The following is a 22910-nucleotide window of genomic DNA, read 5'->3' on the forward strand; positions in this document are numbered from 1 at the left end:
AACAAAATAGTTCAAAATTTACATATGCATATAGGGTTTGTTTGGGAACTGTCTTTTAGAACAGTTTTCTATTTTCTATTTTTAATAATAGAAAATATGGTGTTTTCAAATATCTTTTAATTGTTTTAATTTATTTTCTTATGATTATTATAAGAAATAATTATACAAATATGTAGAATGATTAAAAATAAGACATTATATATAAAAATTATTTTTAAAATATTAAAAGTAGGTTAAAAATATTTTAAGTTTTTAAATAAACTTTTATTCTACAAAAATCAAATAATAGTTTTCAAAAATTATTCTTAAAAACTATTTTTTAGAATTGTTTTAAAAAACAATTACTAATAGCCCGTTTTATTTAAGGGTTATAAATGATATTCAAATAGGTTATAAACTATGAAAGACGAAAGAGAGATAATGGGACTTAGCTTGGTTGTCCATATGGGTAAAATAACATGTAGTTGTTGTGATATAAAAATATATAAAAGATGTGAATATTTTTGTTAATTGTAAAATAGCCAACTCTAATTTACATAAATCTCTCCTCTCTTGTATTAATTATTATTACAAAAAAATAAAAATAAAAATTGAGATCCAATTTCAATATATTGTCATATTAAGCACTTTAGAAGATTAAAATTGATTTACCTTAAAAGTTAAATTCTTTGAGGCAGTTTGGTAAATTGATTTAATGACTTAATAATTTAATTTTAATTATTAAATATATTATGTATATTTGATAAAATAACTTAATATAAGAGCTTAAAGTTAAAAATAAATTTAAATTTTTAATCAAAATAGCTAATTTATTTTAAATTTTTAAATTTTTTTACCTCATTTATCCATGTTTTGTAAGGGTATATTTTACCATTATGACTCTATATTCATAACTCATATTTTATAACAAATATTTATATCATACATATTTATAATACCTTAAATATGAATATTTTATATATAAAAAAAATTATTGCTTAAGATTAGTAAAAATATAAATATTAGTTAAAATTAATAAGGTAAATATGTACATTTGATAAATTAAAATAAATTTTGAGTTAACTTTACCAAAAAAAAAACAAAAAAAAAACCTAGTAATAAGTTAAGTGAATAACTTCATACTGATTTAATTTAAATTATTAAAAATACTAAACGCTCACTCATTCTAACATTAGTGATGTCTACATGTAGGTTTTGGAGAGGGTATCATATTTTATTCTTACCTTTAAGGAAGTTGGCATGCTTGAGTCAAACTCAAAAAAAAAAAAAAAAAAAAAAAAGGAACAATAAGTACAATGAAGTTCATTGCTAACTTGGCTTGTTCCCATTTCCACACAATATAATTTATGTCTCTCTTGATCTACAAATGAATGAAAAATACACTATTCAATGCGTTAAAATCCTCTAAAAATCCCAATTGCTATGTTGTTACCCGTAGAATTTTTATTTTTATAATTATTTTATTTTCTTTTTAATTTTTTGAGGTATCAAAAGCTTTGTTTTCAAATTACGGATGCTCTCATTTGTGCTGCAAAAAGGTATTTATGACACCTCAACTTCAAGACTTTTTCTCATACCCTATCAAAACTAGGTATGATATGTCCTACTTATCTTGTTGAATCTTATTGTTTCATTTTTCAACCCTACAACTTACGTCAAACACTATGATGGATGAACTATTGAATGATTGAATTAAGACTTATCCAATCTCCATTAACCTAACATCCTTGATGAACTCTTTGATATGTTACCAATCTATTGTAACACTTCATATCTAAACCATTTAGATAAAATTCATCAACAAGATGACTAAATATTTGAACAAATAATATGATTTTATCACCTAAAAGAAAGTGTAAGGGGAATTTAGGGTATGAAGCAATGGTTATTACTTTTAATAGTTTTAATCAAGCATATTACTCATTGTTTATAGTTCTAATGTACTTATTAAAGTGGAGAGGGTTAACGTAAAACTTAAATTTATCATTGATTTAAAAAGTAAACGAATAAACAAATTCATACCTACCCTATCCTTTATTATGACTTTCATATACTCATCCTATTAGAAGCTATCTTAATCCTTACATATCATATTTATGACTAAAAGTCAACCCACGATTAAGTGAAATCTTAGCTCCTATATGTTTTAGTGGTTTTAGATGTAATTCTTTTTATAGTCAATCTTAGCTCCTATAATAGATATCACACAATCCTATAAGCTAAATTTTATGCATTTATGGGCATCAACCACGCAACATGAAATAACTTCATCAACATAACTCTAATAAAGCATAACTTTAACCGACGAAGCAAGATTAATTAACTCGATTAATAGTTTTATTTCTTTTACATGTGATCAGTTCAAGAAAAACTCAATTAATTTTGAAAGAATAAAAAGAGAAAATGAGGTGTTATTTCTCAATAATACTATTAAAATTACATTTATAAATGATTATTTTGGAAGACATTTTTCTTCTTGTGAAAATTTGTGGATCACCTCAATTTTTTTAAAATCATTTGTGACTTTTATTATAGGTTAGAGGAAAATATAGAGGTGAATCATATATGTATTGTTAGGTCTAAGGAGTTACAAAAATATGGGTTTGGAAGAAGGATATAAAGAAATGACAATCAAAGGTTTAATGCATGCGAACTTTTCTATTTATAAAAATTATAATATCATGGAATAGTGATTAAATATGAATACATAAAAGGAAAAAACACTCAAATGGATGAAATATGAATTTTTGGAAGCAAAGATGTTGGTCACAAAGATTAGAATTGAAGTGGGAATGAAGGCTAGCAAGGGAATAAAATATAGATCTTTAGGGTTACAAAACCCCTAATAAAATAATATTTTTGGGACCAAGAGGAATTATCATCGTAGCGATATTATTGATTTTGCTTCTCACTTAAATATTTTTAAGAAAAATTTAAACTTGTATTGATTTAGATACCCCATTTTGTCACATAACAAGATGGTTGTGTAAGCTAGGAAGCATGCTACTAAAAATTGAAGCAAATAATTTTATCCAAGTTTTATAGAGAGATGGGTGGTTGTTCATGGACTAGCCGCACCTACCATTTTCTTTTCTAAGGCCTAGTACAATATGAAGCATGCTATTGAAAATTGAAGCAAAATCTAAAGCAAATAATTCAATTAAAGTAAGAGACAAGCATACTCATTTTTGATAGTCTTATAAGAACGAAAATTATGAGGGAAACTCAGAAGAGAAACTATTATCAAGTTCACTTCTCATAATTACATTTTTTTTTAATTATTATTGTTTATTATTTTCAATTAGTTTTGACATGCCAACAAAGTATTAACTGATTCCTGAAGTGAACAGGGGCCTGCTTTCACAAAGGCATCTTATTTACCTATATTGTCTCAGCAACCAAAAATAGCTTCTCTTCATCGCTGATCATGTCAATGTTAGTAATTTTAGCTCCATTTTCAGATAAAATGCAGGAGCCACTAGAACATTTTAACTGATCCATGGCTGTCTCGATGAGCTCTTCAATGGTCTTCGGAATCCATAATACAACTCCCTGCTTTCTCTCCTCTTTGGAATCCCAAGGGTGGAAGGGGAACACAGTGCACTTCCTTTGTCGCATTTTATCAGCTATTGGCAACAGGTGGCATTATTAAGTCACAGAAAACAGTATGCTAAGTAAAGATTTTTGACAAACTACTTAATGGAAGATGATAATACAAGCACTAGAAATAAAAGAAAAATTAGTGGATCCCGAAGACACACACAATTGGCACCGGTTAGATAGGATGATTCTGTTGATTGTTAGTATTAAGGTATCTTCTAGGATGGGAAGCTGGGAGAAGTAATGATACCTCTCTGATGATCAATAGATTAATAACCAAAGCGACTGACAATTGTCTACTTCCTCACCTTCCCTTTTCAGAGGAAATGTTGTACTGCAAGTTCAACACAATTTCCCTTTTTTTTGGTTTCATTATTGTTTGCTCCATCTTTCGGAGATATTCCACAGTGATATGGTCTTTCAAAAACCTCTTAAAACTACATTGCTTTCACATTTAATTACAAGGGATAATATTACACATGTAAATATTAATCATCGGTGGTAAAGGTCAGTGGAATCCTTAAGTTTTGTCTAAGTCCTAATAAATATCATAACTTCAAATTTTGATTTTAAGTGAAGAATGTGATTGTCTCAAAGGAACCAAAAAATATCAACACCCATCTAGTGTCTGTAAAAGGATGAAAATATATACACACACACATTAATGGTACCATCCATATTCAATATATAAGACCTGTCCATGTTTGCATTTGGAATGGTCCAACCACAAGTTGAGTTCCATTTTTTCATAGGAGGGCTCACAAAATCAATTATGTGAACAAGCCAACTTACAGCACAAGGGAAGTTAAGTCAATCCCTCTTTATGATCACATCTCATATTTTTGTCCTTGGAGGTTTATCTAAGGGGATATCCAAAAGCTGTTTTATACTGTCCATTAGGCTCTAATGGAATCTCAAAGTACTCAATGAATGAGAACTTTAAGGTAACACGAAGATTTTGTAGAGTTATTATAATGTAAGATATAACATGTTATATGTTTCAATCTAATTAATCATTGCTTATGTATTTTCTGGATCACATCATATCAAAAACTATCACAAAATCTCAAAGCTTTAAACAATTATGAAAAATTATCTACATGTACCTATAGTTTATCTTAGGTTTCAAAAACATGAGTTGAATCTATTTCATTTGGGTTAACTCAGGGATCTAAAGTTTAGGGTATGACAATCTCTTTGTTACTTCGATTTCTATTATTTTTACTAAATAAACAAGGTTTTAAACTAGCAACTCTAAAGGCCAAAGTTAGTCTCTCTTGTAGTGATACAAGTCAATCAAAGATGTTGCTTAACATCCAATTTAAGGTAGTATCACTGATGCAAAAGTTGTAGTTTTAGTAGTACCTCGAATTTCTTGAGAGCAAGAAGAGAATTCAGACAACTGAGCAGACATCGCTTCTTCCAGAAGCTTGATTAAATTCTTATTTCCACCAATGCGAGCTTCATCAAGTGGAGTATTTCCCCATCTGCCAGAAACAAATATCCAGAAGAAGGTTATGATTAGAGGAAGGAGTAAGTGCAGAATGCATGTAGAGGGGTTGCTGTCTTCTGACATTTTGACATGTAGTAGGAAGGGCATGCTACTAATATTTGCTTTCAAGATCAATTCAGTAATGTCCCTAAAGTCCGTAAAGTGGCAGTCCCAATTAATTTTGTCATTCTAGAAAAGACTTAATAGCACTAATAGAATGACCAATCTTTTAATATCATCCTCACTCCCTTGCAAGGACAGGATAATATCACTCAAAAGTTCTGTTTTAAGCCAAGAATGAAATGCTAGAATTGGAAATTTTCATACTAAACACTTGAAACCCAAGATCAATTTTTCTTCAGTTATTGCAGAATGATGAAATAAACAAAATATTTTGGGGATTCCTCCAGTGACTGATGGGTATCAACCTGGGGATGCTGTGATGGTCCAGCTCTTGTGGGATATAGTTGAACCCACCTGGTTCTGGACTCCTTAACTACAGAAAACATGAAATTCCCATATTCGGGGGTTTCTCAGGAAATATAAATTATGAATATTTGGTTTTGAACTTAGCAGGTGTCCAATTATAGGTTGTATCAGGTTTTATTCTGTTTTGGGTTTACTTTGGTGTTATCAAGTTATTAGAAGACTTTTCCTTGTTTAAGTAGAGGTTCTCTATTTGAGTACAATTTTGCACCTCAGACTCACGCAATGCATTTGCTTCTATGGAAGAAAGGCTGGTAGAAGTTTGTTTATCTCTTGCTGGATGTGACTCTTACTTTAAGAGCAGAGGAAGCTTTTTTTCACTAGAAGGTTTTCGGTTTGGAAGTTCATAATTTTTTTAAGTCAATGAACTTAGTAACCCTACAAGTGAGAGTTGTAGGGGGAAATTGAATAGAAAATCAATGAATGAAATTTTTTTGCAGATTCTGTTACCTATGCTTCAACAAAGGTTGACCTCTATGCTTCATTCGCTGCTAGTCCACCAATTTTGTGGCATGAACAACTTGGTTTGGGATTGACATGTGGGCTGAATGCAAAATCCTACCTTTTCCTTGCTGTCCAGAAATTCCAACAAAGTTCTTCCCTTAATTCTACCCCAAAACCAACTAAAACATAGCCTCCTCCATAAACCCTAAAAACAAAGTCCTTGGCTCCTGGACCAATGATAATTGATTATAGGCAGCCCAGATACTCTTGAGGTTGTCTTAGATCAAATATACACATTATTTTCTTACAGACCCATCAAAAGACACAAATGTGGATCAACTTTACAAGTACCAAATACTTGAATATTGATGTTGAAATTCAGATGTTAAACCAACACCCACTAGATGACACAATAAAAACTCTTAAGGAAATATTTACTGGATATACCAAGGACAGAATTCTACATGTATTCGATTCTAAACAACCTTTTCATTCTACAGTACACATTAATTGCATGAAGAAACGGAAAAGAAATTCTAGAAGACCAATAAACGATGTTCATCCTTATGATAAACAGTGAGTCAATAGTAAGATTGTACCTATCCTTTGCGAGAACACTTGCCCCTGCTTCCAACAGTAAATTTGTCATTGAATATAACCCTTCTGAGGCAGCAAGATGAAGTGGCGTTCGTGAATCATAATTTTTGGCATTTGGATTAATGCCATTGGCCAAAAGCCTTTTCAAAAAATTTAAATCCCTCCTTACGACAGTCATGCAGAGACAGCCACCAGCGTCTTCCACTGTCAATAATGCCCCTGCTTTAACTAGTAAAGAAGTGACTCCATCATGCCCATTCTTTATGGCTTCAAGCAAGGGAGTGTTTCCATGATTATCTATTACACATAAATCAATCAAAGCGTATTATTAGATTGCTACTAGCGGTATCATTTAGTGGATTAGTGGGCAATTTTGATAAATAAATAAATATATAAAAAACACTCGCAATAGGAATGTGCCATGTAGGAAGCTACCTGAAAGATGGATGTTCACTCTCAGTTCAATAAGGAAATCAGTAATATCTTCATATCCCTTGGATGCCGCAAAATGCTGTAGAAAATGAATGTATAATTTGACTTAAGGAACAGAAAAAACACATCTCTTTACAAGTGAATGATACACTATTCCATAAACAAAAGGTTTTAATATAATATGCATATCTTAAAACAACAGCACATGGATCTTGAAATTGAATGTTCCAGGAGCCTATTTGGTAACTTCAGAAAAAAAAAACCAAATTTCTGTTCTTAAAAACAAAAAACTATTTTCTAGATTCAAAAGCATGTTAGACAAATTTTTGACAAAAAATAGTTATTTGAAAACTTCATATGAAAATGGAGTGTTTTTTAGAACATATTTTAATTGTTTTTAGTTATTTGTACTTGTTTTCTAGGGATTGTTTTAAAAAATAATTGTACAGATATGGAAAATGATTAAAAATAAGACGTTGCAAATAAAAGTTACTTTTAAGAAACATTTAGAAATACAAAAACACTTCGAAAACATTTCAAGTTCTCAATTTTTGAAAATTGTTTTTAAAAACATTTGCAAACAGGTCCTTAGTCTCTTGGGTGTATATTACCAATGGTTACATTGTGGAGCAGCAGAATGCCATCAAGTTTACACAATGGCCAAGAACAAAAAACAGAAAAATGGACACAAATAGATGTTCCTCATGGACTTCCTACTTAAAACTTTTGGAATAATAAATTGCATTTCTATTCTGCCTATACTAAGAATATAAATGGACTTTCCAGAGCTTCAAACATAGAGTCTCATTGATAGAACACATTAACATGACAGGCACAAGAGTATAAGTCCGATATTAGAAATCAATCTCAAACTGATATCAATAAACAAATAAGCATTAGTTGTTCATTTGAAGAGAGTATGAGTATTGTTCATCAATGAAATAAAACTCATAAAGAAATGACAAGATGAAGAGTGTCATCAGACAGCAGAGAAATCCATTAATCCAACTGGGTTAAGCTGACAAAAACATGAAAAACTAGGCCAGCTTGTTGAGAAATAAGAGATACTGCACTTGATTGTAGCTTTGTTTAACTTAAGCTCAACAGAAAACAAATTAGAAAAATGTCAGAGGAAAATAATGCAAGAACTTTGATTCTTTTACCAGGATTCATGATTACAAAAAGACAAAGGCTTATCACTACATTTATGTTTTTCTTTCATTGGCAGTTATTATTCTAGATTGTAGATTAATGAAATGCCAAACATTTGGTAAAATACCACATTCACATGAATGATAGAAAAATTTTTGGAATGGAGATAAGCGGTTTATTATGGAGAATGCCAAAATAGTTGGAAACACCATCTACAGATCACTTGAAGCAGAGTTTGAAGCAAATGGCAGTGAATGACAAAGAAGAGAAGTGTAATTCCAAAATGTTCCATTGGTAAGATATTTGGTGTACATGATAGCCTCTTATGCATGACAAGACATCATACATGCTGGTTTGCAAATCCTGGTTAATAACAATGCGGAGCAATAAAGTGGAAAACAAGGTTTGAAGCATTTAGATCTAAGGGTGTTATTAAAAGGATTTATAGGTTGCATCCCAATAGCTGGGATTCCAACTTTGTTGTTGGGTGGTTATACTGCTATCCTTGGAAAGCTACTATCTACAGCTTCCATGATTCACTCATTTTTACTTCTTTGTTAGCAATAGATTGAAAATTCAATTACAAAGGATCTTTGGGGGGGTGGAATCAACCTCTTCGTATTCTTTATCCCCAACTATATTTCTCCTCTTGAGGGCTAGAGATATTCCAATTTCTCGTCTTAGTACAATCACAATAAACTTCAACATAACTCTACTCACTATGAAATCGGCAGCCTTTTTTCTTTCAGGCAGTCTCTATGTCATGCTTATGTTTCTGCATTTTCCTAATGAGAAGTGTTGGACCCTAACTCCCTCAGACATTTTCTTCTCAAATCTTTCTTGTTTGCCCTTTAAAAGAGTCATACTATAGCTGTAATTCCCCAGACCAATTTTATTTGGAAGTTCATAGTCCCCCCAATAGTCAATGATGTAGGACAATAGAGAGAAAAAGAATATAGAGAAGATAAATAGAAATAGAATAGAGAAATTTTAAAGAATTATGAATATTATTAATCAAAAGTTTAAGGTGTTTATATATATATAGACAATCCTAACTCTAGTAGGAAACTATTTTTAGTAATCTAAAATTTTACAATATTTACTCAATTATAAGAATCTTTAAAATACAAATTTGTATAAAGAATTTTTACTCAATAAAAAGGAGAGAATTTTATTCAATTAAAGTTTTGTTTTTGAAAGAAACTTCAAAACTGTTCACTTCAAAATTCATACCAAAGGCGATCTTCCATCATAGTCTGTCTTATTGGGATCTGCTCCTGCCTCAATCAAACGCCTTAGTTGGTACAAATCTCCATTATAAGCAGCACAATTTACCCTCATAGCCACCTCTGCCTCATGCTTTCCAATATAAAGTGTGATATCAGATTCCAATATCTTGTTTCGAAGATTTGATCCTTTTCCCTGTCAATTTTGAGAAAATATTATGAAGAATTAAGATCTTATTTAGCAAATTTTAAAGATGATATTCCCAACAGCATGCAGATTAGACTTTTTCCAATTGTTGATACAACATTGAAGTTGCTTCAAAATTACCATGGAACTAAAAAGTTCAAAGAAAATGATAAAGAAAGTTGGAAAGGAAGAGGACTAGTATTTCCTAGGCTAATTTACCTCAAGAAGGTTGTTTAATATGATCTGCCCATCAGAAAAGTATATCTCAAGAATGTTTATGAAAGATTGTTTATCAAGTCGCACAAGCCTGCATAGTTCAACAACTTGAACTGTATAAGCCAGAGGAGTGTTACATAAAAGAGGAATTTCACCAAATGAGTCATTAGTTTGTAGATGCATCAGAGGTCCTTCAATTTCGTCTTCATTGCTTCCTACTCGCTTCTGCAGATTGTATCATAACCATCAAACACTGATTATATTATTTATGTATAGACTCAAAGGTGAATCTACATATATTTTATAATATCAAACATTTAATTCCTATTCCATATATTTCTGAGATGTCTTAATTATTTAATGTATTTTTAGCTGTGAAATAATTCTACAGCTCTACATTCAAGAGCAATATATTATTTTATCAAGTTTACCAATAAAGCATATCTTAGTAAACCATACACATACAAAATATAATATCAGTATGATGTTTTTCAACTTTTGTGAAGTTTTTGCCATTAAGCTGGTAAAGCCATCAACAAAGCATTTTTCATAACTTCCTTCTATTTTTTATTTTTGAAAATTTACTAAAAAGGCAATGGAGATTGTATATTTAAAGATTTTTGGAACACTTAAACTATTTGTTTCTTATAAGTAAAGCTTTAAGGCATACAGAAAAGAAGGTGTTAGAGTTCCCTTTTTTTTTCAATGGCATCTTCTTTAGTGATTTTACTATTTGTTATTAAGTTAAAATTAACTATGGTAAATTATTTTAATCATTCATTTAAACACGATATTTTGACTTCACTAACCAATAAATTGATTCTCATACTTTTAAATTACATATTTCTGTAATCATTTTTGGAAAGTTATTAAATTTTGTATTTTGTCTTATATTAAGGAGGGAATGATAAAATTTGAAGACTTCCTGAATTTTTTTAGAATTTATTAATTGATAGTGGTACCTCATCTTTAACATTTGTAAAAGACTCAAAAACATCTGCACCCTTATAACTAGTAAAGAAGAACAGATATATTAGCAGGTACAGCAAGCATAAATCCAAGTTGATTAAAAAACTATAAATGTGTATTAATGTGTGTGCTTGTGTGTGTGCATTATCTGTTTGTTTTCATCTATGTATATGAATGCAGCATAAGGTGGAAATGCTATATCTGTTTCCATATGAAATGATAAGAATAAACTTCCTTGGAATACCAATTTCAAAATTAATGCCAAGTAATTTTTGAGTAAATGCTATATTGCGGAAAACAAGTGGTCTCTTAATCACAATATAATAGAGGTGCCAGAATGTAATAGTTAAAACAAATGGAACAGTTATGCATATCCATAATGAAAGAATTAGAAACTCATACCAGTTTACCATTACAGACAATATAAAGTTGATCCACCATATTTTCCTCTTCAAGTATCACTTCTCCTGGGAGGAAAATTTCCTCGTGGACTCTGGTTGCCTAATGAATCAGAATAATGAATAAGCATAAACTCCCACAACTACAAATATAGCTAGGCTCCTAATGTTATCACACCTATGATGTAGCAGTTAAATAAAACAATGCTATAAAAGACTGACAGCATAAGAGAGGAAGCAGTAAAATAAATAGAATATTCAAAGGAGGCACCTCAGGAATATGATTCAAATTAATGAGCCATTAAATTAAATAAGAAGCACAAACAAGCAATTAAAATACATGAAGCTCATGTCCACCTAAAACCAAAAGGTTCTTACTGAGAAAAAGAATGCTTTGACCAAAATTAGATATTTCAAACAGTCCATGAATACTCCCATCTCGGCCATAATGTATGCAGATAAGGAATCACTCAGCACAATTGATCTTATAGATTATGTATGAACGAGGAACTGGAATCAATGTTACTTACCATTAATTACTGAACAGATCACCATAAACATGTTAGTCAAAACAGGTTTAGAATGTACTCAAGATTGAGTTTTTTTATGTTTGACCAGATGATTGGATTTGAAATTATAATGATGCATGTTAAACTGTTTGGTAAAAATAGAGATGATGAAAGAATTAATATAAATCCTCTCACAGCACAACCTTACTCTTTTCTAACCACTCTTTTCAGCTCACATCCTTAAGGAACACGTTAATGAGTAATAAATTCCTCTAATACAAGATTTGTTCCCCATATTGTCACACAAATCCTCCATTCTGTTGCCCATGCAGTAGTACAAGTACTTCATGAGCAGCTTGTACATGTGCCCAATATATAGAAGAAACTCAGGACCTGATGAAAATAAATTCAGCAATCACATTGAAATGCCACATATGAGTAGAAAATTTAATCACTAGAGAAACTGCAATACCCTTTAACTGAAATGTGGAAAAAAAAAGGAGAAAATAATGAGGATGTAACAACAGTGAGTCATTTGATGTTCTTTATAAGGCATAAAGCCTATTAACTAACGATCTGATGAAATGTCTACAAATAATTATCAAAGCATTTAATAATAGAAGATCACATTCTTATTTTAATCATACTAAAAAATATCATAAATAATATTTAGCGGTAGCAAAAATATATTTTTTAAAAAGGCAATTTTAATGGTAAAAATGGCATCAAGTTGCTTCTTAGTTTATGAAATCAAATAACAAGGCAGGCCTATTTTACATCACCTGGTGAAAAATCACCACTTTCCTATGGCATGTCTTTCTTCAACAAAAACTATACTGTTTACAATCACAAGAAGAATTTACAGGTATTAGATTGCACTCTTCCAGACTTAAAAGTGCATATAACCAATCTGCAATTGCTTTCACTGAAAATGCAAACAGAAATCATATTTCCTATCATACATACATATCCACAGACATGTACACATATTTGTGCATTGTCAATAAATAATGCATGTGGGAGTTGAAGACATTTACAATAGGATTCTACATTTTGCCATCAGAAGGGGATTCTAGCAGTTAGTAATATAGAAACTATTAAATCCAACATTCACTTTCAGAGTTCATAGAGTCAAGGGATCCTACATAAACTGCATAGCCTTTAAATTCTAAAAGTACTTTTATGTTTGAACTAAAATGGCTTACAATCTGCTTAAGGAATCCCGAGGAGCATCCCTTGAAAAGAGAAACCTCTTTAATGTAGGGCCCATATAACTTTTGTGAGATCTGAAAAAACGAGACAGTTATAACATATCTATTCAAGCACTAGAAACTAGTAAATAACATATCTATTCTGAGAACAGAAATAAATTCCTGCAGAAAGTCTAAAACCCTGCCACAAGAAGGTCACTCCCAATATATATACATTTATATATAAATGTATGTATGTCCATAGGATCTGAGAGTATGGAATGTAGATGGAGATATGGATTGACAATTAATAAAAATTAGAAAAAGAAATGACATTAGTAGCAAAATATGGAGAGAAAAAAAGTTTGATAAATAAATAAATATATATGCATGCATGTATGTATGTACGTATGTATGTTTGAAAATTTTTTGGATAACTTTGGGAAATACATACAGACCCACCCCAACCACATACACAGACATGGACACACAAATACTAAAAATTCATCCTATTTGGGTCACCCTAGAACCCCAATTCTCCTACCCACTTCCAACGGCATTAAAAATCATGCCCGCACACAGTTTGATAAGTTGGACATGGAAAGGACTTCAACTCTATCCAAAAATCCCTTCTAAGCTTATGACTATTTGGTCCATAGACTAAATAGACCAGAACTGCCCTTCTCCTTCTGAAGAGAATATAACTGTCACCAGAAAACATCCAACCATAATCTCATGGAATTGGGAAGCCTTGGAATCCAATAAAATCAGGATTCCCCTTGAAGTTACAGATGCAAGTAATTCCACCCACTCTTTAGTTCTGTAAGTTTACACACTACTGAGAACTTTTGTCTCCCTAACTTAGTTTCTGAAAGTAAAATCATATTCTGACCCTCTTAACCAAGGATATCCTTCATAACCTGTCTCTTCCACCTTGATCCTACCCTCAAATATTCCAACTATCTTCATAAACAACTAAACTAACCCTCAAACAACACGCACCTAAAGGTTCACCCCTGTGAGCCTAGATTTCGATTGGGAAAAAGTTCTCCTATAATATACACGTGAATTTAGTAAGCTTATGGCTTTTTCTTGAGCAATGCCTTCCCCTACTTGCATTTAGTGACACTTATGTTAACAAAGTCTAAGAAAGATTTAACTCTGTCAATCTTACTAAGTGTTAGGCCTTTGATATGAAGGCCATCTAGTGAAAAGGAATTCTGGTCTTTAGTTAAATGTCCTTGAGAATAGCAACCCTCCTTACTAGCACTAAGAGATGCCTAAGTGTAGTGATAAAACCAGATTCAGGTTTATTTAAAACAAAGATCCATCTTTCATGCCTAGGATTGCCAACAGCTGAGTCAGGAATAGCAACAGAAGCTAATAAAGATGGTTGAGGGATTGGGATGACGAGAGTAATACTGATCCCAACTCTGAATCAAGCTAATAAATGTCACTGATAATAAAGGAAGGAAGAATGTAGTACTGAGATAACTCCTGTCAGACCTACCTAACTTGCTTTCTTGAAATGAAACCACATTTGGATAATCTCTATGAAGTAAATCCTTGACAACTCTTCTCTTCCTCCTAGATCCCAACCCTCAAGTGTTCCAAGTATCTTCATAAATAACCAAAGTAACCTGCAAAACAACATACCTAACAGGTTACCTTTGTGAGCCTGGATTTTAGTGAAGAATAAGTCCCCCTCTAATACAGATTACCTTTGCTCTTAGTATACTTATGGCTTCTACCAAGGGATGTATTCCTCCCTTTGCATTTGATGAGAGTAAGACATATGTTCATGGAATCCAAGAAAGATATGACATTGTCCATCTTACTAGGGTTGAGGCCTTTGATATGACAGTCATCTAATGAAAGAAACTATGCCCTTTAGAATAATGTCCCTGAAAATAAGAAGCCTCCTCAACTACACGAGGAGATGGCCGAGGATAGCGGCAGATCCTGATTCAGGATTATTTAGAATAGCAAGATCCATCTTTTAATACCCAGGATTGCCAATAACCAAGTCAAGGGTAGCAACAGAAGATTGTGCTCAGCACGGTGCAGCTAGCATGGTGCACCAGACATTCATGTCGGGCACATGGTTGACCTTCACTTTGACATATGTACATGTGTGGACATGAACCCCACATGGATTCACACTGGGAAGCAATGTCTCTGCCCAATATAGGCGTATGTTGGGAGCATGCCAACACAGTTATGCAGCATGGTGCACCCAATGGCAAGCAACCACCTACTTTTTCTTTGAGTTCTCTTTTGTGGTTAGGCACTTCTCCTCCCAATAAGTGCCCTTTATCCTTTTTTCTTGTGTTTCTTTTTAAAAATAAATAAATAAGAGATGTCATGCACCTAGATGTCCTGTGCCTTACATATCCATCATCACTTTGTGTAACACTTATAAAGGTCATCCAGAAGCATAGTATTCAGAAAGTATTGATTTTACAGACCATGTCTCCTCATTGCCTTGTTTCTTTTACGTTGAAATTGCACCTCTACTCTGTAGCAAGTTTTCTTTAGGAGGACCCCAGAGGATGACATGATTTGTTACATCATTTGAGGGCTTTGGCAGGGGGAGGAGTTGGAGTTTAGGAGGTGGTAAATTGCCCTGACAATGAACTCTTCTTGCTTTTAGGTGGGATGGTTGAAAAGAATTATTGAGGGCTTTGATGATACAAAGGGACCTATGGGGGAGTTGTCGGCTGCCTTTCCTTTTTTTTTTTTTTTTTTAACCTACATTAGGGTTTCCATAATTCCAGTTTCCCCCTCCAAAAGCATCAATCTTTTGGACTGGAAAGCTGCATAGATGATGCTGTGCCACATGGCTTATTGAGCCTGCTAAGGTGCAGGGGTCAGGGTTGCCTGAAAGACTTATTAATTCACTCTCCAGCATGCCTTTTGGATGGATGATGCAAACAGCTCGATCTTAACTCCGAGCAGGTCGGGCCTGCTGGTCAAACTGGCTTATGCAGAACTTGACTCATGGCTTTTAAATTGAGATTTTAGCACTTTTAGAGGATCTGATTTTAGCTTCAGAACTGGTTATTAGGGACCGCCTTTGGACCAGATTCCTCAGTGGTTATGTCCTAGGTTTCTTTGAGGAGTGAATGTCCTTATTTGCTTACTTTGTGGTGAAAACGATTTAGCCTCTCCTGAGGAACGTTTTATCCTCCCTTATGCAGAGGCCTAGAATATCCAATCAGGTAGCCAATTTGGCCTAGAGGTGTGCTAGATTCCTAACGATTTTATAGGGGCTTTTACCCCCCAGAGATCAGGAGGTTTGGTTCTTTATGTTTGTGTTGGCTTAGTGCTGCAGAATTCCTTCAATTTCTTTCTCTATTTCAGCATTTCCAGTTAGACTAATTTATTGGTCTATCACATCATTTTTCATTTCAGGGGGTTGTGGGTTTAAGAAAAGGATATCTCATCTTCTTAGTACTTCTCTTTATTAATAAATTTCCACAAATGGGAAACAAATATATGTTATATAAACATATTGTGCAACCATACTAATCTGAAAACAAAATAGTTATGGCACAACATCTGAATAAAAACAAAAAGAATGTAATAGAATGATACTCATTATAGCAAACAAGGATAAAAGGTGGATGAGCTAATTTCAAGCAAATCGATATTTGGCCATGAAATTGCCCATAAATGAGGCACCTTTAGGTTTCTTCAAACTCAATTCTTGTTGTCCTTCTTTTGTCTTTGTCTTTTTTCTTGATGAATTGTTTGCTTATTGGTTTTTTTTTTCCAACAAAAAGGAAAAGGAGAAAGAAAACAATTAAGCTGTTTCATACCTTAGCACGAATAGACACTGGAATATCCTGAAGAAAAGCAGCTTCTGTGTAGCTGGTCTCGTGCTGCGATCGCACATGGTGTTTGATTTCATTACTTATCTGCCTCCCAAGTTTGTTTCTGTTCATGTAGCTAATAAGTTCTGCCATTCTATCCCTAAACTTTTCTGTCTTTGATCCTTTGACGATCAATGCTGTCATGTTACCAAGCAGATAAGCTCCAAGAATCATGTCAAAGGAGACATAAGCCATGACAAATAGCATTTCCCTGACATTGACTGCATGTATGTCTCCAGAACCTGCAACATAAAGCAGATAATAACTACAAATAATTGAGCAACTCCAGTCCCAAACAACTTAAGTAATCCACATAGTAAAATATAACTGACTCACAGAATACAATAAGTAATTATTGGATACAAGATAGTACAAAGTAGTTTTTGAGTCTTTTGCCTAATTTTAAATTATTAATAGAATACTGATTATCTTAGATTATCAGTTGACTCAGATTATCTTGTAAGTGAGAAGATTCATTAAAACTCTGAAATAAGTGTTTAGTTATCATGAAACCAGAGTCAAGCTAATTGAGGTTGGTTGGCTCAGTGAATCTGCTTGATCATTCAACACATGTAGGCTACCCTCTTCCATTACCTCAACATGTTTTCCCATTTCTACCACAATGATTTGCAGAGGCCATACCACCATGTCTTCTTGTAATTTGGCTAATTTAATCAATATCTGCTTGAACTTCACCTACTACTTCTAGAGTCAACACGCACTGATGCACTTCATTCCCAGTTCATCAATTTTTGTAGCACATGAAGAAAAGTATAATAAACAACATCATAGATCAGCAAGACATTTATGTCGAAGAGCCTTAAATATTTTAACTTCATAGAACAATCCAACAAAATGAAGAATTGCATATCAAATTTAAGGGCATATAAAACATAATAAAGCAAAAGTGTAGGTAATATCATTCTCAAACTTTTGCAGCTTCAGTAATTTACACACTGAAACAGAAGAAAAGCCATTAGAAATTTTCCATGGCCTCGATTTAAATGGACACCACAGAAACCATTATGAGGTGGCATGCACTTTGAATACAAATTGTCATATTTAGAAAAATAGTAAATTCATGTGTGTGTCTACATGTATACAAATCTTACCAACAGTTGCCATTGTAACAATGGCAAAATATAGCGATGTAAAATAGCGCTTCCAAAGATCAATATCTCTGAAATGAGAATAACTATAGTCACCCATCGTTAGGCTTCCTATCCACGTATAACCTTCCTGGGAGGCAGGCATGGTGGTGGCAAGATAGTAAAAGATGCAGGCAGCAGCGTGTGTGCAATATAGTTCAACAACAAGAAGTTTCACAATTCTTGTAAACAAGTAATTGATTCGGATATCTTTCTCCAACTTCTCAAAAAACTCTGTAACTCTTAGTGCCCGACTTAGCCTAATCCACAATAGGTACCTCACCGGTTCTTTCCTGCCACAAAACTGACCATAAAAGATGCTTTAGGATGACAACAAAAGAGCTAAGTTTGCAATAGTAAAATAACACCCAAAAAAAAGTCATGGATGAAATTCTGAAACTGAAACCTCTTGCTAAACCAGGTGTCTCTCACTCTTCCTCACATCTCTATCCACCATGGATACTCTTCACAAGCCTATCTCCATTTCATAACCTTTTCCCCTCATTATCTATGAGATTTATGGAGATATTCCTTCCCCTGTTCTATAATGAATCTAATTGCAATGAGAGATAAACTTAGGAAATATCCTATATAACATTTTTTACACTCGGAATTGAGATTCCTCCCTTGTTATTCTGTCACCTAGTAGTCTCAAAGATTCAAATGAAACCCTAGCAACTTGAAAAGAAAAGGAAAAAAAAAGAATGGATACCCGGTAAATAGCATCCAGTGGCAGACATCCGAGAAAATCGACCACAAACCGAGATTTCAAGTACCTACAGTTACAACACCAGCAAGAAAAGCTTGAGTAGTTAGAATGTGGAAAAAGGAAGGATTACGAAGATGAAATTACACACCTGAGGGCGATGCGCTTGTGGCTGTCGACAGTAGTGTATGACTGAGTGTCACGAAAGGCGACGAAGAAGCGGACGACGATGTCGACGAGAAACGCCAACTGGCCGGCAATGTCGAGAAGGAAAAGATTCTCCGGCAAGCCTCTGAAGAATCCGAACTCCATTGGTGTGAAGAATGACGAGTAGACTGCCCATATCAGTATGAATTGCGTCCATACCATATACCACCTGCATACCCCAATCTCACCGTGATTTTTCAATCAACCAATTGCCTCTGCGCCCCCTTCTCCGACAAATTTAAACTCAGTTTTGTTTCACCCCATTTAAATTCAGTGTCTACCTTTTGTTTGGTTGTCGGAACATTTTGAGGGAAAATGGGAGGGAAAGAAAACGAGGAGGAAGAATAAAATGAATTTTTTTTTATTTTTTAAGCGATGGTTAATATATTCTTTTCTGTCTATTATTTTTAAAATTAATAATAATAATTTTAATACAAGGTAAAAAAATAAAAGAAAAAAATATTTTAAAAAAGTAATTTAGAGAAAGAAAAAAAATTATTAAAATGATGTTTGAATTTTTTTTTTTTAATATTTTTCAACAATTTTACTTCATCTAATTTCATATAAAAGTTTTATATACATGAGATGTAAATATTAATTTTTTTTTTTAATATCTTCTTTTCGTACCCAACAAATATTTTTCCTTCACCGTCTTTTTTACCCAACAAATTATTAAAAAATAACAAACAGCCCACAATTCAAGAGGGAAAAAAGTGATTAACTTCAAATTTATTGTTTTATTCTTCTTTTACTTTCACGCTCTTCTATTTTTTTCTCTACAATTTTCCCGAGATAATTTTCATTGAAGCTGAATGTGTTATATGGAGTATATAAGATAAACGCTCAGCTAACCAGCCCCACCACACAAGTTGGATACGTCCAAGTAAAAGCTTCAGACAAATATCCAGATACTTGCAGAAAGAGAGAGAGGGCGAGAGAGAGAGAGAGAATTCGATTACCAGTTATCTGGACGAATGACGAATCTGCCTCTGTTTTCATTGGCCGTAGCAGCCGCGTTCCTGACAATTCGAGTCATTCGACTCCGAGCAGAATCCGGCACGGTCTGCTGGCGGCAGACCAGGGACCTGAACCAAGTTCTCCACGAGGCTTTATCTTGAAGCCCATCGATCTCGATCTCGTAATCTTCTTCTTCGGACTCATTGCCTGCCCTAGTGCTACTCCCTCCTCTCTTATCTCCGCCATGCATACTCATCATCCTTACCTTTTTCCTTTTTTTTTCTTCAGGTGTTTGAAGATCTGAGTGAAGGAGATGGTTGGCTGAGTGGGCATTCACACATTAAGAGTGGGATATAAAAAAACGAGGACTGTTGGCGTGTGATGACAGCAATGAGGGGTTTGTGTTAGTGATTCTCTTTCTTGGCTAATACGAGTGCAGCAGAGTCAGGGTGTCACTGCGGCGGCAAGTTTAAAGCCCCAGTACCAAAAATAAATAAATAAATAAATAAAATAAAATAATACAGCCTGTTTGGGAGTTGTTTGTTCACATGTGACTTCTGTGAGGACAACGTGTTCTATGTTTTCTAAAAATATATTTAATTATTTTTAGTTATTTTTAGCATATTTTAAGATTTGTTTTAAAAAAAATTAATTATATACAACTATGGATAATAATTTAAAGTAAAATAATATAAATAAGATTTTAATTATTTTTCAAAATATAAATGAGGACTGTTTTAAAAAACATTCTCAAAATTTTCTTATTTTTTAATTCAAAATTATATTGATGCATTTTTTTATATAAAAATATTTTTTGTAACAAAATTTGCTTTGAAAATATGTTATTTTTTTAATTGTTTTTGAAAAATCTTACTAATAATTGAAAATACGTTAATATCTTGTTTAAAAATTTTGTTTTATACATCCCTAAGTATAATACGAATAATATGATAAAATTGTTTTCAATATTTGAATTCTTACATAAATGTTTATCCTAAAAACAAATTTTAACCGTTCTAAAACACTATTGTAATTTTTTCATATCACAAATAAATTTTAATAATTATTATTCAATTTTGGTTGAATTCAATTATGTGTACATAAAAACAATTACTACATATGGAATTTTGGTTCACAAAGTTTCATCTAGATTTTTATTTTTTTTTTTGTAATTTTCACACAAACTTCCAATAATATTGAAATTTTTGTCAAAATACTTCTATAAAATATCTTGACCAATATTTCATCAATGATGATGTTCTCAACATTGAATATAAGATCTCTAAAAATGGGTAAAGCCTCTTTGGGAACCTATTTTTAAAACAAATTATAATACTAAAATAAGGATATTAATAGGACAAGTTTTTTCAAGTACCCGTCCGCACGCCTCATCCTTGAAGAAATGAGTTTGAAATTTAAATAAATGAGTTAAAGGCAAGTTTATAATTTTTTTAAGATGAAATAAATAAATTTAAATATATATGACTTGATCCCAATTCAATACATATATATCAAATTTTTTCAAAATCATACTTTGAATTTTGTTGAATTCTCAACCTTAACATCGATCAAATTTGATAAATTTAAATTCAATAATGCTTAAATATTTCCATAGGAATAATTTTATTCTTAAATTTAGAATTTAAACTTTACCACATGGAAGAAATTTCAATTATTTTTTTCTTTCAAATGTTTTATTTTCCTACATGGTATTTAGAGACTGAGAATATATCCAAGCTGAGGTTTGAGTGATGTTTGGAATGTAAACATGGAATCAATTCTTTGTCTTATACTTTGACGTTTTTGGAGGAGGAATGGGTTCCGCCATAGAATTGATCCAGACCGCTCCTTCCACTTGCCCAATGAAATCCACTTTTTTAACGGTTAAAAGATTTTCGACCGTTAAGATTCGCAACGGATCCGTTTTATTTTATTTTTAATGTACATTCCTTTATTACCCCTATGTAAATCCCAATTAAAAACGATGAAACCAAATTTATAAATCTAACTCTTCACTTTTTTTAACCTTAAAAAATATTTTTAAAAACAAAAATATCTTATGTAAATAATTAATATATTAAGGCACTTTTGTGTAAGAAAAAATTATAAATAATACTGTAGGCTTTGATAGTGATTTTAAAAAATAATTTTTTTGTTTCAAACCAAAAAAATAAAAAAGGAAAACAAATTTTATAATAAAAAACAAAGAAAAAATTTTCTTTATTAAAAGCAGAAAGACGATACTTTCAAAAAATATTTTTGAGTTGTTTTTTTATTATTTTTTGAAAATTATTTTAATAAAATAAGTATATAATGAAGAATGATTAAAAATAAAAGATTAAATACAAAATTTATTTTTAAAACATATTTAAAAATATAAAAAACATGTAAAAAAATATTTCAAATTCTTAAAACAAGTATTTGTCCTATAAAATATTATATAATAGTTTTTAAAAAATATTTTTTTAAACTGTTTTTGAAAACATATATCAAACAGGGTTTTTAAATTTTGTATATTGTATATGAATAAATAGTGAAAAAACTATTTTTCATATTTAAATTCTTAAACATAATTTTATTTTTAAAAATAATTTTAATAGCTATTTTAAGTACTATTTTCAAAAACGCTTTTTAAATTGGTCCTTAAAAAAATGGGAAAGCTCTTGCTTTTTTTTTTCCTTATTTATTTAATTATTAATATTTCTCCAAAAGGCAAGAAAATAAGAAAATGATGAGTCCTTTTTTTCCTGGTTTTGCTTTTAGTTGGGAAAACAACACAACATGTATGCAAGTGAAATCGAAAGCAGAAAGGAGACAAACTACAAACCAGGCATGTTCCTAAATTACTTGCAAGACCCACCCATCCTTGATGTATACACTTATTTCATAATTCATCCTTGATTTAATTAATGATATGTCCTATAATTTATTTATTTATTTTTGTAAAGTTGAAATGTTTGTATAGCAAGCTATTTGAGGAAAAAAAACATGAGAAAAATCTTATAAATAGAAAAGAAAATGACAAAAAATCAAAATTTAGATATGTTTGGTTATTTCAAAGTCCATGTGAAAAAATAAATAAATAATAGAAAGGTGATATATATATATATATATATATA

The 22910-nt window shown here is 31.9% G+C and overlaps 1 protein-coding gene across 1 annotated transcript; it reads right to left on the reverse strand.

Moving 5' to 3' along the window:
* Nucleotides 1–3191: 3191 nt before the first annotated feature.
* Nucleotides 3192–20244, reverse strand: LOC100257630 (potassium channel SKOR). Its single transcript, XM_002282362.5, has 13 exons — nt 19794–20244; nt 18779–19003; nt 18634–18697; nt 17886–18225; nt 16720–17015; nt 12914–12994; nt 11204–11302; nt 9836–10057; nt 9437–9625; nt 7055–7130; nt 6622–6916; nt 4966–5087; nt 3192–3626 (listed from the first exon to the last, which is right to left on the reverse strand). Exons 1-13 carry the CDS (start codon nt 20048–20050, stop codon nt 3382–3384), a joined length of 2511 nt encoding a protein of 836 aa, XP_002282398.2. The 5' UTR covers nt 20051–20244; the 3' UTR covers nt 3192–3381.
* Between the last annotated feature and the right edge of the window lie 2666 nt (nt 20245–22910).

The sequence above is a fragment of the Vitis vinifera genome, chromosome 11, assembly GCF_030704535.1.
Source record: "Vitis vinifera cultivar Pinot Noir 40024 chromosome 11, ASM3070453v1".
NCBI lineage: Eukaryota > Viridiplantae > Streptophyta > Magnoliopsida > Vitales > Vitaceae > Vitis > Vitis vinifera.

What these genes read in the sequence shown, in the direction of transcription:
- LOC100257630 (XM_002282362.5), bottom strand. Translation starts at nt 20,050, where the DNA reads ATGATGAGTATGCATGGCGGAGATAAGAGAGGAGGGAGTAGCACTAGG. An exon ending in TTGTCTGTAATGGTAAACTG is followed by an intron (nt 10,058 to 11,203) that starts GTATGAGTTTCT and finishes TACAATCTGCAG; the next exon opens with AAGCGAGTAGGAAGCAATGA. An exon ending in TATTAAACAACCTTCTTGAG is followed by an intron (nt 9,626 to 9,835) that starts GTAAATTAGCCT and finishes CAAAATTGACAG; the next exon opens with GGAAAAGGATCAAATCTTCG.